The 13,525-nt window shown below is 38.0% G+C and overlaps 1 protein-coding gene across 1 annotated transcript in view; it reads right to left on the minus strand.

Annotated features, from left to right (window-relative positions):
• Positions 1-4,798: 4,798 nt before the first annotated feature.
• MARK3 (MAP/microtubule affinity-regulating kinase 3) overlaps positions 4,799-13,525 on the minus strand; it is a 48,676-nt gene continuing 39,949 nt past the window's right edge. The window contains exon 15 of the mRNA XM_010008158.1: positions 4,799-5,761. Within this exon, the coding sequence (XP_010006460.1) occupies positions 5,416-5,761 (346 nt within the window). The 3' untranslated portion in view covers positions 4,799-5,415. The remainder of the gene's footprint in view (positions 5,762-13,525) is intronic.

The following is a 13,525-nucleotide window of genomic DNA, read 5'->3' on the forward strand; positions in this document are numbered from 1 at the left end:
GTGTCTCTCAGGTCCTTTCAGGCTGGTGTTTTTTCCATCTAGGTGGAAACACATGTGAAAGTACTCCATGGTAAGCTGGGAGAGGAAATAACTCTACATTTGAAAAGACTCTGCTGTTTGCATTTGACTACAGAGCTCACAGAGAGCTGAGGTTCTGGTAAGAGACACTTCCAAACGAGCAGGACTTTACCTCAAGATAAGCAAATGACTGAAAACCGTGTGACTGTAACATCAGTAACATTTAACTTTCCGATTTTGCATCCCCATATGCTTTAACAGAATTATTTTCATGGTGAGATATTTGAGTATCTGATTTTTATTCATCTAATACATTCAGTGTGATCAGCAACTACAAGGAAAAATGAACTGCATGAGTATTTTGGTTTCACACCCTGGATTTCATATGGCTATTATTAAATGATAACAGAAGGGTCTTAATGGGATGACTGAGAACTGCAACATTTCTACGCCTTGAAATTCACTGCTGTGGTTCCCACAGCAACCATAACCATGGCCACTCTGCATGAATTTTACTTCCCAGTCTCAGAACACAGTTCCAAAGTGCTCAACACACATAAGCAGAAAAACAAGCAAAAGCATTTCTTTTTCCTGCAATAAACATCTTGCCTGCTAAGTCACAACAACCACTACAAGGTGTTAATGGCACTTGTAGGTGAGGCTGAACTCACAGCTGGCAGTTAATGTCCTGAATATGGTTCCTGTGCACAGACACAGGATTCATAGTCTTAGTCTTGACACAACTCTGTTTACAGCTATTGGTTGTAATGAAGGTTAAAACATTCTTAGAAAGTTAAGAGTTACGGGTCTTTCAAATTCTTTTGTTTGAAATATGGCATTATTTCAACTTCAGAAGCACTGGATGATGAGACTCTTATGATTTTGCTCATTATATCCAGTCCCTTTGCCTGGAGGCAGCACCTGGTAGCACATTAAGAAGAGACGAACAGGAAGACACAAACCCTTGAGGAACCTTAAGGGTTAGCCTTTTTCTGCTCTTAGTTTGTCAGAAGCACACATAGTTATTACATCCCAGTACTACACCCATGTCATGTTTCTTGGACTTCTCCTCCCTCAGCATTTACTGCTGCTGTTCCACAGGACCCTGATGGGCCTTTAAAAAGTGTGACTTTTAAAAAATTCTTAGTCATTGCACTAGGTTGAGCTTTTATCCAAAACTTAGGCATCTTCCTGTCAGATAACCTTTTGTTCTCTGAAGCGATGCAGTAATGGCCAGTGGTGACATCAATGAAACAACTGCTACCAGAGAGAAAAATTCCACTCAGAGGAGGGATTTTCACAACCACAATTCATCACAATGTCAGACTGGAGGTTTAATTGGCAGCACCAGTGATTTGTAATAATGTGAACCTAACTCTACATGGAAGCTCTGGGCATTTTTTTAATGAAAAATTAGAGAAATTCTATTACAATGACAGCTGGAAATACAGGAAACTACAAATTTGTATGTTTAAAATCAAACATTAATATACTGGGAGACCAGCTTTACCAAACTGCATTTAGTATTTCCTAAACATCTGCAATGTGAATTAGAAAAGAAACTTTTACTTTAGCAGGAACCCCCCAAATAGCAGAAATACCAGCTACTGCCAAGACACTCTAAATATTTAACTCTTCAGGTTACAAAGAAAAGGACAGTCATGGACAGCTCATCACAGACTGCACAACAAGAAGCAGCCAGACACCCTGCCCCTGAACTTAAGGGAAGGACACGAGCTCACAGCAGCCTCTGCCCCTACCCACGAGATACCCAAGCCCTTCAGGCACCAACACCAGCACAACCAAGTAGATACTGCTGTTCCATTCCCGGGCTTAACAGAGAAAATAGTTCTCTGGTTTGGCTGCAGTCCTAATTAAATTGCAATCCACATGATGTATGACACAGCAGCTGTGGGAAAGACTGATTAAAAGCCTCTACACATTATCCCAATAGGCTCATGTATAGCTGAGCTTTTCAATGAATTGGAGATTTCTTTATTTAAATTCCAGATCTGCTACAATCTTTGCATATAACTAGGACTCCTGAACCTCTCAGTTTCTTTAACATAAACATGTGGATACTAATTTAAGATTATCTATTTTAAATAATTTGTCTTGACAAAAATGCTGTAATTAAAAAAAAATTGGGATACAGTATCTCACCACATTTGATCTTGAAATTTCACTGTAGTGCAAGAGAAAAAGGTGAACCTTGCTCAAATCTGTACTGAAAATCTCTGAACCCACAAATATTGAACCAGCTGCCAATATCCAAGCTTTAGCTTGCAAAGAAGTAATAAGCAAAGCACTTAAATCAGCAGGACTGGCTGCTCCTCTCACCTAACTCCCTCTACTTCTCTCAACATTGTCAAAGACCCGAGACCTTCTGAAGAGGTAAAATAGACTGAAATGCTTGAGAGCACCTAAGTACAGGAAAGTGTATCTGAACTTGTTTATTCCTGCGCAGTGTTCAGATTTTTTTTTTCATTTATTTATTCTCTAAAAACTTTCTTAAAGCAGTCAGTGCCCCATAACCCAAACTCTGATGACATTTTTCTCTGTCAGACCCAGCAACCAAGGGACCTCTTCAGAACTGGATGACATGGGTTTTAGGGGTGAAAACCTTTAGTCATAAGCCCATTGCAACCCCCTCCCAGCACACCATTCAGAACACACGTTCCAGGACACCAGTCAGGCCATTACAGAAAACCACTTCTTGGTTGCTAGATCACACATCTCAAAATGCCTCTGCCTGCTGCAACATCCTCACCACACACTGACCCCCTATTATTTTAAAAACTTGATTCCAAAGACCAGAAAACCCAGTTGTAGTTCTGCAGTGTCCTAGCAAGAGCAGTGCGGATAAACCTACATGGATCCCCAAGGAAAACAAGTAAAAAGGTCTGTGTTCAGGAAGGAGTTTGTCTCTGGTTTGGAGAGCTGAAGAAAGCAGTTTTCTTTTCCAGGCAACTCCTAGAGGCTTGAACAGTAAGCATGCAGTACACTAAAGAAACAAGGGCATATTCTTGCAACGTGGTAATTTTACAAGGCATTTGAGAAGAAGGCTGCTAAAAATCTGTTTCTGATTATTATAATTTTTTTTTTCAATGCCTCAGACACAGATTTTACTCTGAAAGAACCTTTTGAGAACACATTAAGAAAAATACTTAAGTACAAACTTTAAATATCTGAAGTGTGGTACTTGTGCACTTTCTAGAAGCAATTACATACTTAACAGGTGAAGTAGGAAGAGAGTATTTCAGAAAACATTTAATATGAAGCCTTTTGGAACTTCCATCAAATACAGATTTACATCATTTATCAGAACACTTTTTTCAGTTCAGACAACAAAGTGCACTGCCAGGTGAAAAAAATACATTTGGAGGAGTGCTTAAAACGTAAGAAGTGAAAGGACAGGTGACCATTCACCTGAGAAAGTACAATGACTGCCCTGAAATGTCTTATTGCTATTACAAAATGGAGTTTTCATGGAAAAAACCATACTGAGCAGCACAGGCATGGGCAGAGCACTGAAAGGACCAGGCAGCACCTGGAGTTCTCAAGCCATGGTGTGATACAGAATATACAGAGAGTAAAATGCAAATTCAGGAATATTTACTATATTTAACAACTATGACTACCCTTTAAACTAGCATAATCAATATCAATGCTTAGGGAAAGAGAGAGGAAGTCTGCTGCCTTCACAGACTACAGATCACAAGAACTAATCTGTAAAATAGCAAGGATTTTGCATTTTCACCTCGGGTCAAATCTGAACTGTGTACTATAACTATTAGCTCACTGCAAAATTAAAATGCAAATTTAGGCTCCAGTTTAAAGCACACGTTAAGTACATGCTTAAGTGCTTCACTGAAATATAACCATAAAACATTAACACAAAAAAACCAAGTAGATAATGTGGGATATTATCTACAGAAGTCCTTGATGAAATGAACCGAGTATCAGTAGGAAGCAACACATGAAGAAATCTCTTCATTCGAGTTTGCAAAATGAAATCTGACTCACCACGGCAGCGGTTAACAAGTGGGGACCATCCCAGAATAGCTTCATGTCCTACAGAAAACTAGTTGGCTATCAGAGAGTTCACCAAGGGTGGGTTTCCACACTGCACGTTTAAAAAGCAACTGTGGACTCCCCCTGCAGCAGAAGCTAGAGAGACAACTGGCACAAAGCCACCACAAGCAAGACAACCAGAGCCAAGGGGAAGCACGCTGGAAGAGAGCTGCAAGGAAAAGTATTTCATTGCTACTGCTACCGGCTGTAGTTTAGTAAGTTGGAAATTACAACAGAGATCAGCAGCAAATTTGATTCCCACTTGTGGGTTTCAAGACTGTGTGCACCCAGTAATCCAAGGACAGTACTGCCACCACACCTGCAGCAACACCTGAGCCCGGTACCGACCGGGACGTGGTGACCTGCATCAAAATACGGTCATTTGAGAGTTCTTTTGTGCTTGGGATCAGCCTGACCTAGTCTAACGTAGAGAACTTGGCCTGAAAGAAGAAATCACTAGTAAGCATCTAGCACATCCTTTTAGATTGCCTCATGCTGTAGAGGAGCAATGGAACACCAGAAAAGTGTTCTCAGCTGCAATCAATGCTCATAAGCCAAAAGGACAAAGATACAATCTTAGTAGTTTAGTAGAAGCAGAAGAATGGAAGCGTTTACCCAAATATTTTTAATGCACAAATCAACTACATTTTTTAAAATGTGATTCAGACTTAAATAATAAATAGGTGGGCAAAATATAATGCAAAACTTACTCAGTAAAAGTGAATTTTTAATAATCTCATGAGATCTACTTATAAAACAGGACTAATAATGTTCACAACCGTAAATCCAAACCCTTCACACACTTTTTTTTTTCCTTAACAGAGCAGTGAACTGTAAACCTGCATTTACTGGTTATCGCTTCAGTTATTTTAAATATTAACTCAAGTGTCTCCTCCTTGGCCATTTCAATTTTTAGCACCAAAATTAGCCCAAAAAGAGGTACTGGTACAGCTCGATGTTGTAAATGAATTGTTTACATATAATACTTTATATATTATACACACATACTGTACATTCACACGTCCACACAAACAGGAGGCATAGTTAAATGAATATATTCTGTGTTTCAATTTGTTGTCAAAGACTTAGGAGCAATGGAAATAAAGCAGAAGGGGTAATATTTTACATAGTAGGCAACTTTAATGCTGTAGTGCACTTATAAAAAAGTCCAACTCTCCCTCCCAGCTCAGCAGCTTTTTTTTTAATATCACTATTCAGAAGGATGCAGAAGTTATTGCCTAAATGTTATTCTATACATTTCCATCGGAATTCTCAAAAACACTTGAAATTGCTAACTAATTTACAACTTAACTATTTTTCTTGTTACAGCTTTAACTCATTGGCAATTTTGGAAGCAATGTTTTTAAAAGCTATGGATGTTCCCGATATCCGCTTAAAGCGAACTCCGTTCAGGGACAGTCTTGGCAGTTTACAGACCTCCATCTCCCACTGGACAAGGTTTTCCGCGTGCCCATCTCCATGGACACAGAAAAGCAAGAAACGCTCTCTTTGTTCATAGTCACAATTATTGGCATCCAGGACCTTTCGGATTTCCCTCATCATGTCATTGGGATCCATGGAGCTGGTGGTTTTCATGCTCCAGGTAAAACGCAGCGACCGAGGCTTGGCTTCCTTGTTCTCATCCTTCTGATCCACAGCTACATTGCGGCTGAAAGACAGGAATTTATTACTTAGCAGGGCCAGCTGCCTTCTCCACCTTTCAGGTTAGTGAAGCAAACTAACACTCCACAGACACTACTGGTATGAGAGCAACATCTAGAGACCCTGGCTGAGAGCAATACCCTGGCTGCTGTACAGACACAGTCAAGGTGAAGCATTAGCTGTTGGGGCTGAAACAAAGGTATGGTACAACGGGTGACACAACTGGAAGTCACTGGCATCAGGAGCACGAGGGAAATGACCTGGTGGAGGCAGAATTACATGCATCACCTACAACTTGATTTTAAGGCAGGTTCTGCTCAAACCCCTCTTCTTGGGCCATGTGGACAGCTGAAACACCAGCTCTGCGCTAGAAGTTCCTGGAACATTCGGAGAATGAATTCTGGAGAATTCAGAGTCACTCTGGACTTGTGACAAAAGGGTGGGAGTGCCAGGTCATAGGGAAGCAGCCACTCAAACACAAATGGGTGAGCCCATGCAGAAACACCTGCAGGTTCCTCTGCACCTGCTCCAGTGCAGCAGGTTGGAGATCTAGCACCAGGAGGGCCCATGACATGCCTAATAGACACAAGCAGGAGGAAGGAGAGCTGTGCCAGGGGACCCTGCCACTGGTCACCCACCTACTGCCAACATGTCCTGCCCAGTTTTACACGGTTTTGGTTTCACTCTGCCCTTCCTCCACTGGTGTTTGAGATGGTCACTAGAGACTCACCACATTGTAGGCTACTGGGGTAACCTTCAACAGGGAGGAATTACCCTGTCTCTAACTTAGGCAGCAATTTGTTTACTACCAACAACTGATAGAGGTAAAGTGACGAAATCTTTCACAGCTATGAGCTACACAAGTAAGTGTCCTTGAGGCTCAAATGAAGGACAGAGCTGGGAGTCACTGTGAGACACCTCATCAACGTTAATAAGAGGGTTCCTGTCACAGTTTTAAGACATAAAGCACAAAATACTGAGGCTGCAACTTTTTTTTTTTTTCCTTTCTTTGTCTTTAAATAATAAAAGCTTTTCCTTTGGTAAGGGTAAATAAGGTTATCCAGGACAAAGAAAAGAAGTGTTCCAGAAATTTCTAGTTTGTGGTTATTCTTCTACTCCAATTAAAATCAGTGGTCAGGCAGCTAAAGAATAAGGAACCAGATTTGGACCTCCAGAGAAAAGATGGCAGATTTGTTTTATGAATATTTGCATGTTGTCAGTTGCATCTTGAAAGTTTATTCATTCTTTGGGCAAGAGATCTAAATATATCCACTGTCATGCTGAAATATTTTCTGAAAATACCTAAGTGACCCCAAACCATGCAGTTTAGGTCTCACTTTCAACTTCAAAGCTCAATTTACAATATTAAATCAAGTTGCTCTTCAAAATAGTTGGCAATGAATTTCTGGTCATACAATGCTTTTCTTCTATCACCATTAAGCAGGCAATTATGAAAAAGTTAAAAAGTGACAGCAAGGTCAAAACTAAATAATTATCTCTCAAAAAAACCCTATTTCATAATTTTACATACTGTTAGAAAGACTTACAGTAACTGTGAGTCATAGGATTATGCTGTCAAATCCAGGTGTGATTTGCCATGTTATAAAATTTAGCAAGCAAATTAAAGAATACTTTGTTTTAACTTAGAGGTTTTAATTTAATACAGTTGCAAGGGGGCAGAGGGGACAAATTTTCATTCAATGCTCATTTTATTTTTGAAAGCTTTTTCTACTTGAAAGCAGCAGAACCAGCACAAGTTTCAGAATTTCTAGATTTTTTTGATATGCAGATTTTGGAAGAATAGTGTAACATTGTTTAACTATCTGTGATTTTGGAAATGAGAAATATCTTATTACTCCTCAGTGGCTCTTCCATATATATGCAGCATCACTAGAGATCACTTACCTACATGCCTGTAAGACAACAAATTATAATGACTAAGATGCAAAAAACACACAAGGGAAAAGGCAACAGGAAACATGAAAGTTTAGAACCGAGTCAGTCAATGCTTTTACAGCTGTTTTGCAGACAAAAATGCTTCTTTGTTTAGTTTCAAAGCCTTACACAAAACAAAAGCTGCTGCCTGAAGCCACTATGCCACATAATCACAGGAAGAAAGGTTCAAACTCACCTAAATAACATTTTAAACAAAAATTTTACCCTCACCTTGAGCCCTCAAATCTCCCGTTCCTCTCATATTCAGTCGGGAGCCTCATTGAAAAGAATGCAGAAGCAAAAGGAAGTGGGAAAGAGAAGACAAATCTTACACTACAATATACAAAATCTGAGCAGCTGCTAAAAGATACTGCAATCATACCAAAGGTGTGTCAAAATACGAAGTAACAAAGATGTAAAGAACTTCATAGGTTAGACCAAATTCAGAATATAACATGGTCAAGCCAAATGGAAGTCTGTAAGCTAGTTTTTAAAAAGACCATAACTAACTTTTACAGTGTACGTTTATATATATTAAATACTGTAAAACTCACTGAGTAAAGTTGGACTTCTAAAAGCAGAAAATGTTAAGCTAAAGTTACAAATCATATTGAAGTTATTGTATTATTAAGTACCTCCTAAAAGAAAAATAATGTAATTAGCCTAAAAATAATTAGGAGTTAAGTTTTGTCTGGTAATACAATATATATTTGAAACAATATTTACGGATAAGCCTGGTTACCTCGTGTCTTGGCATGCACATAAAATCTGAGCTATTAGGTGTTTAAACAATACTTTAAAGCACAAGAAACAAGACGTCTATATAATTCAGCCAAGACTTGGAAGCAAATACAAGATTTCTCAAGTTGTGAGTCCATCCTACTCATCTCCTCACTGACACATCTTCAACATCTGAGTAAACTTAAGCTGTTTTGCATTGCTTAAAGCGACGTTGCAGATCACTGTTGGGTTTTTTAAAATCCAGTATCAAGTAGCAATGAGGAGGAAAACCACTTTACCTTCCAATTGCTGTAGTACCACAGTTCTACATCTCAGTGTTAATTCTGCTTGCAGGGAAGCTAAAAGGTTCTTATCAAGCCTACTCTAAGCTAGTACATGGCTTCACTGAATAATGTCAACTATTAAAGCAGTTTGGTTGACAGGTGTGTAGAGATAGGAATGTAAGACAGCTTTTTTTTATATATGTACAGTATTATGATATTATCAGCTTTTGTGGGGTGTTACCTGGCTTAATTTCCTCATTTCCTTTGTTTTGAGGGTTGCAGAGGGAACAGGTTTGGAAGATGATTCTGTACAGTCCCTACAAGCACTGTGATAGCACAACCTTGCTCTAGCACTTCAAAAAGTGTTTTTAATGGTAGTAATTTTCATCATAGCATCATATTATATAGAATTGTTAAAATTCAACCTTTTTAAAAAAGAGGGGGGGAAATTGTTGTTCTCGGTAACACAGGAGCACAACTGGCTCAGAGCCTGCAGCCCTGCCCATGTCCCAAGTAAATGACTGCAGCTAATACTTAGTAATGTGGGTTTTATGAGTCTGACAACAGTTTAAAAAGTCAATAGCACTGATGATTCATTTTAGTAGGCAGATTAAGATCATGTGCTACTTTGCTATGGATGATATAGGATAAAGTGGAAAAAGATTTATAAGGTCTGCATACACATTCCATGAACTCATCCTTTATGATAACTCTGTAGACCTGAGATGAGGTAGATGGAAAGGGAGTGAACCACCATGTGTACCAAATGAACAAATCCACACTCTTCAGATGATCTTGGAAAGGCTCATTTTACTGGGCAAAGCAGCAACAAATTTGAAGATATTGTTTAACTGAAAAATTGGGAGCATCTTAACTTTGAAGAGCCTACAAAGAGGAAGACAACATCTTAGTTAAGATTTAAGCTTGTCAAAAGTTGTAGAAAATAGGATCACAACTGGTCTTCCCAACAATTAAAAGTCTTACAGTTAATATCACGTTCTCAGACCCTTTTTAGGTTTAAATTAAGCCTAATTGTTCAGTTTCTAAATCACTGCAGTCTGAATCTATGAAAAAACATTTACAAAATACCTACCACTTTGAAATAATACACACATGTTCATGAAAGCCTCTCAGAAAATCCTCACTTTACTCAGTTTTTCCATGCATCAGTGTTTTGTTCATTTTAGCAGCAGGAACTGCATTTGGTGACATGCACCTTCAAATCTGAGCCATCATGCCAAGCTTTGGAGAGCTGTGCCAGTCTTTCTAGACACTCCTCCCTTCATGAAGGACATGGTTATTGTCCAGTTCTGCAGCCCAGCACTGGTGCCTTGAGAACAGTCACTTACTGTACTGCCAGTATTGTTTTTGTGGGGCTGCAAGTCAGATGCAGCCCTGAGGCCTCCTCACTGCAAATATAACCTTCACTTCTGTGGGAACTGCAAATTGCTAGTTTGTGTTATAAATTTTCTGCTTTTGCTTGTATTTTTGCATAAATGAATTTCACGGACCAAGACACTCCTTGGTCTTGGGAATGGAACAAATACATATATAGAAAAGTTCTCATTTGTCATGCAATGCCTGTACACTATCTCCTTCATGGGTTTTGCTATTATTGTCTGTGAAAAGCATTTAAAAAACAGAATGCTTCCATACATCTGTCCTGAGTTATTCTCTTGTTTTCTTTTCTTTACATCTTTGTATATTTTGTGATAAAAATCCAAATAAGCACAAATAAAACAGTCTAAAGAGATACGGAAAACCAGCAAAAAGTGCAAGATGCTAAAATAAGACCAATTTATGGCAATGGAGAAGAGATGCTGCAATACAATTCAGAACAAAGTGATTTCTGCTGTCAGGAAAAAAGTTAGGACTTTCACAATATGAAGATTGGCAAGGACAGGGCATGGTACAAGAGATAGATAACTATCTTATACCTCTGTGCACCAAGTACATTATTGTAAGTCAGTTGTTTAAAAAGGAGTAACTGATTATCTAATTTGGTTCAGCTCCCTAGAATGATGCTGCAGCACTACAATGTGCTGTCGGGTTACAGTAGTTCTTTCTGTATCAAAAATAGTGACTTTAGGTAAAATTCATAGCATACAAAACAAAATTACCAAAGCATTTTTAATTTAAATTTGTACCTATATACAGATCAGGTAAGAGGGACACCCCACACTCCTAAAATGGAATTTCAAAAGCACAGTCTGGTCCTGTGTAGGTGGTGCAAGACTTTGCAAATCTCTTCTTCAAAAGACATTCATAGACACTGCTGCAGCTATTTTCACAATAGGGTAGGATTCCCAGCCCCAAGTCAAAGGAAATAAAAAAATATTTTAAAAATGTACCTTCTCTAAATCTCAAATTTTAACAGTAACTCTCTAATTTAAAACTGTACTTGTATTAGCAATTTAGCCTTTCCTCAGAGCAGAGTAAGAAAGGTATATGCATCCAGTTGTGGAGGTTGCACAAATCATAATCCTTTGTTACTTACATGGAATGTGATTACGGGGAGCTGAAAGCTCCCTCTTACAAAGTGGCATGCACCCCACAGCTCATGATGCATATTGAATTAAAGCTGTTGCTGCTGCTCAGGTCCATCTGTATACAGGGCTGGATGGTTTCTTTCTTTAAGCAACAGTTGGTGCATGTTCCTTTTCTCAGCTGTGACAATGCCAGCCAACCCAACCAAACGCTGGTTCTAAACACAGTCATGTTTGGAAGAGCCCTGGTTATTACTACAGTGGTGTGGAATCTACTCATTTAACCAGGGGAGTACCCTTTGACTCAAACTGTACATAATAAACTCAAATTGAAACAGCAATTTATATATCTCTGATCTCCCTAATCTAAGTATTTCCTTGAAATGGTTTGACAAACTCCAAATTAGGCAAAAGCACAGTTTTGAGTTTTGAAAGTTAAAATAGATGTTTCCTGCCCCTGTCTCTCTATTTTTGCTAAGTAGTTTCCAATTCAAAGTATGACCCTTTAAGAAGCTCCATGACATGATTTAACCAGAGTATGACAAAATTCTACTGGAAAATTTACCCATGGAGCAAAACTGTATAACCTACTTTCATGAGTCAGAACAGAATAAGAAGGTTCACAGCAGCTTGATTCATTCCAAAATTGTAAAACTAAATTCAATCCTTTGGCCTTGAAAAGCAAATCAGACTTTTGAGCTTTTCTCTTTTGTTAATAAATTTGCATAGATGTTAGTTTTTTTGATTGTAAGTAAAGCACTCTATTTCCACTTCAGCTGCAATTTACTTCAGCAAATGCATCCCATTTTAAAATAAATATGCAGCCATTGCATCTTCATTCAGTCTTCCATATAAATCTGTTAAGATTCACAACAGTGTTCAGATTGCTTTCCACTGTATCAACTGCAGACAACACTTCAAACTGATTTTTAGAACATATCAGAAAACAAAGAGAGAACATAAATTTAGCATCACTTACCTTTATTTGCTTGTAACCTTATGTTTTGTTTAAACTTTCATTATTGTTATCAAACACCTCATTCTTCAAACACAAGCATGCTAAGTGTATTAGTACAGAGAACAGAATTACTTTGGTACTACCAACTCTATCAAAGAGAGAAGAATTCACAAGGCATGCTTAGCATCTTTGTTATTCAGGTGCCACAGATTCTTAAGGATCATCATGAGTTAATGGATTTATTCTATGCTTTCCTCTCAAGAAAGAAAGTATTTAGTTCTCAGCAGAAAGTTTAGTTTTCAGAAAACCAAGGCTAGAAAGCCAATCTGTTGTTAATTGCAGGAGCCAATTTTTTTTAAATATAAATAAATCCTACCTTTTGATAAACCTGAATGACATGTTTCTAAAAGAAATTAAGCCAAAATAATAATTAACAAAAAGTTTTGTACAAAATAAATCAAAAAAGCCATTTAGAGTGAAACATGCAAAAAGACTCATTTAAAATGCACAAAGAAATTACACTTCAATACATTCTGACATTAGGCAGATCATTTAGGGTCTGGAGAGTCAAACTCTTAGCATTCCTACTTCCAAACTTATTTTTTCTGGGAACTAAGCCACCAGTAGTTATTATGAATTAAAATACATACTGGTGTCAATACACTTTAAAGCTCATAATCTGCAAGGTCACATTAAAATATGTTTGCATTTTATTCATGTATTTCAAATAGAAAGAAAAAAATAAATCAGTAACTCTACTATAATTAGATCTTGAGTATCTTCAGAATTAGGTTTCTTCCTCCCTTTATAGTATTAGATCAGCCATGTTGTGACAAAAACTGCCTTAAATATTTAGTTAATTTAGTGGCAGAAGCTGTAACAATTGCCTACACCAGAACGTAAGTTAATAATCAAAAGGATTCTGATCCCCCATAGAGAATGTTAGAATGAATTAATAGGTTTGAAGGGGTTTTAAAAAAATATTTTATTTAAAGAGAAGAGACAGAACTGTGTCCTTTGATGGGACCATCCACATCCTTACTAGGTTTGTACAGCACCTAATATAACAGAGCCACAACCATAAGAGGCAATCCAAGTGCAAACTTAACAATCTGCAACAGTGCTATTGTGTGACAGCTGCACATGATTTAATCAAGTCCAGATGGAATTTAAACTATTGGCTAAAGTAGTAGGGAAAAAACTTCAAGACAACCACGCTGCACTGCAAAAGTTAAAACTTGGAGGTAATGACAGAAGTCTGAACACTGCCTGAATGACTGAGTGACACACAATATTAAACACTATATTCCAGCAGCATAAGTGAAAAGTTTGCATGTTCACAGTTTGAATGTCCACATTTGGAACATCAGATGGAAAATTAAGTAAGG

This window comes from Chaetura pelagica, unplaced genomic scaffold (genome assembly GCF_000747805.2).
Source record: "Chaetura pelagica isolate M959 unplaced genomic scaffold, ChaPel_1.0 scaffold242, whole genome shotgun sequence".
Taxonomy (NCBI): Eukaryota; Metazoa; Chordata; class Aves; order Apodiformes; family Apodidae; genus Chaetura; species Chaetura pelagica.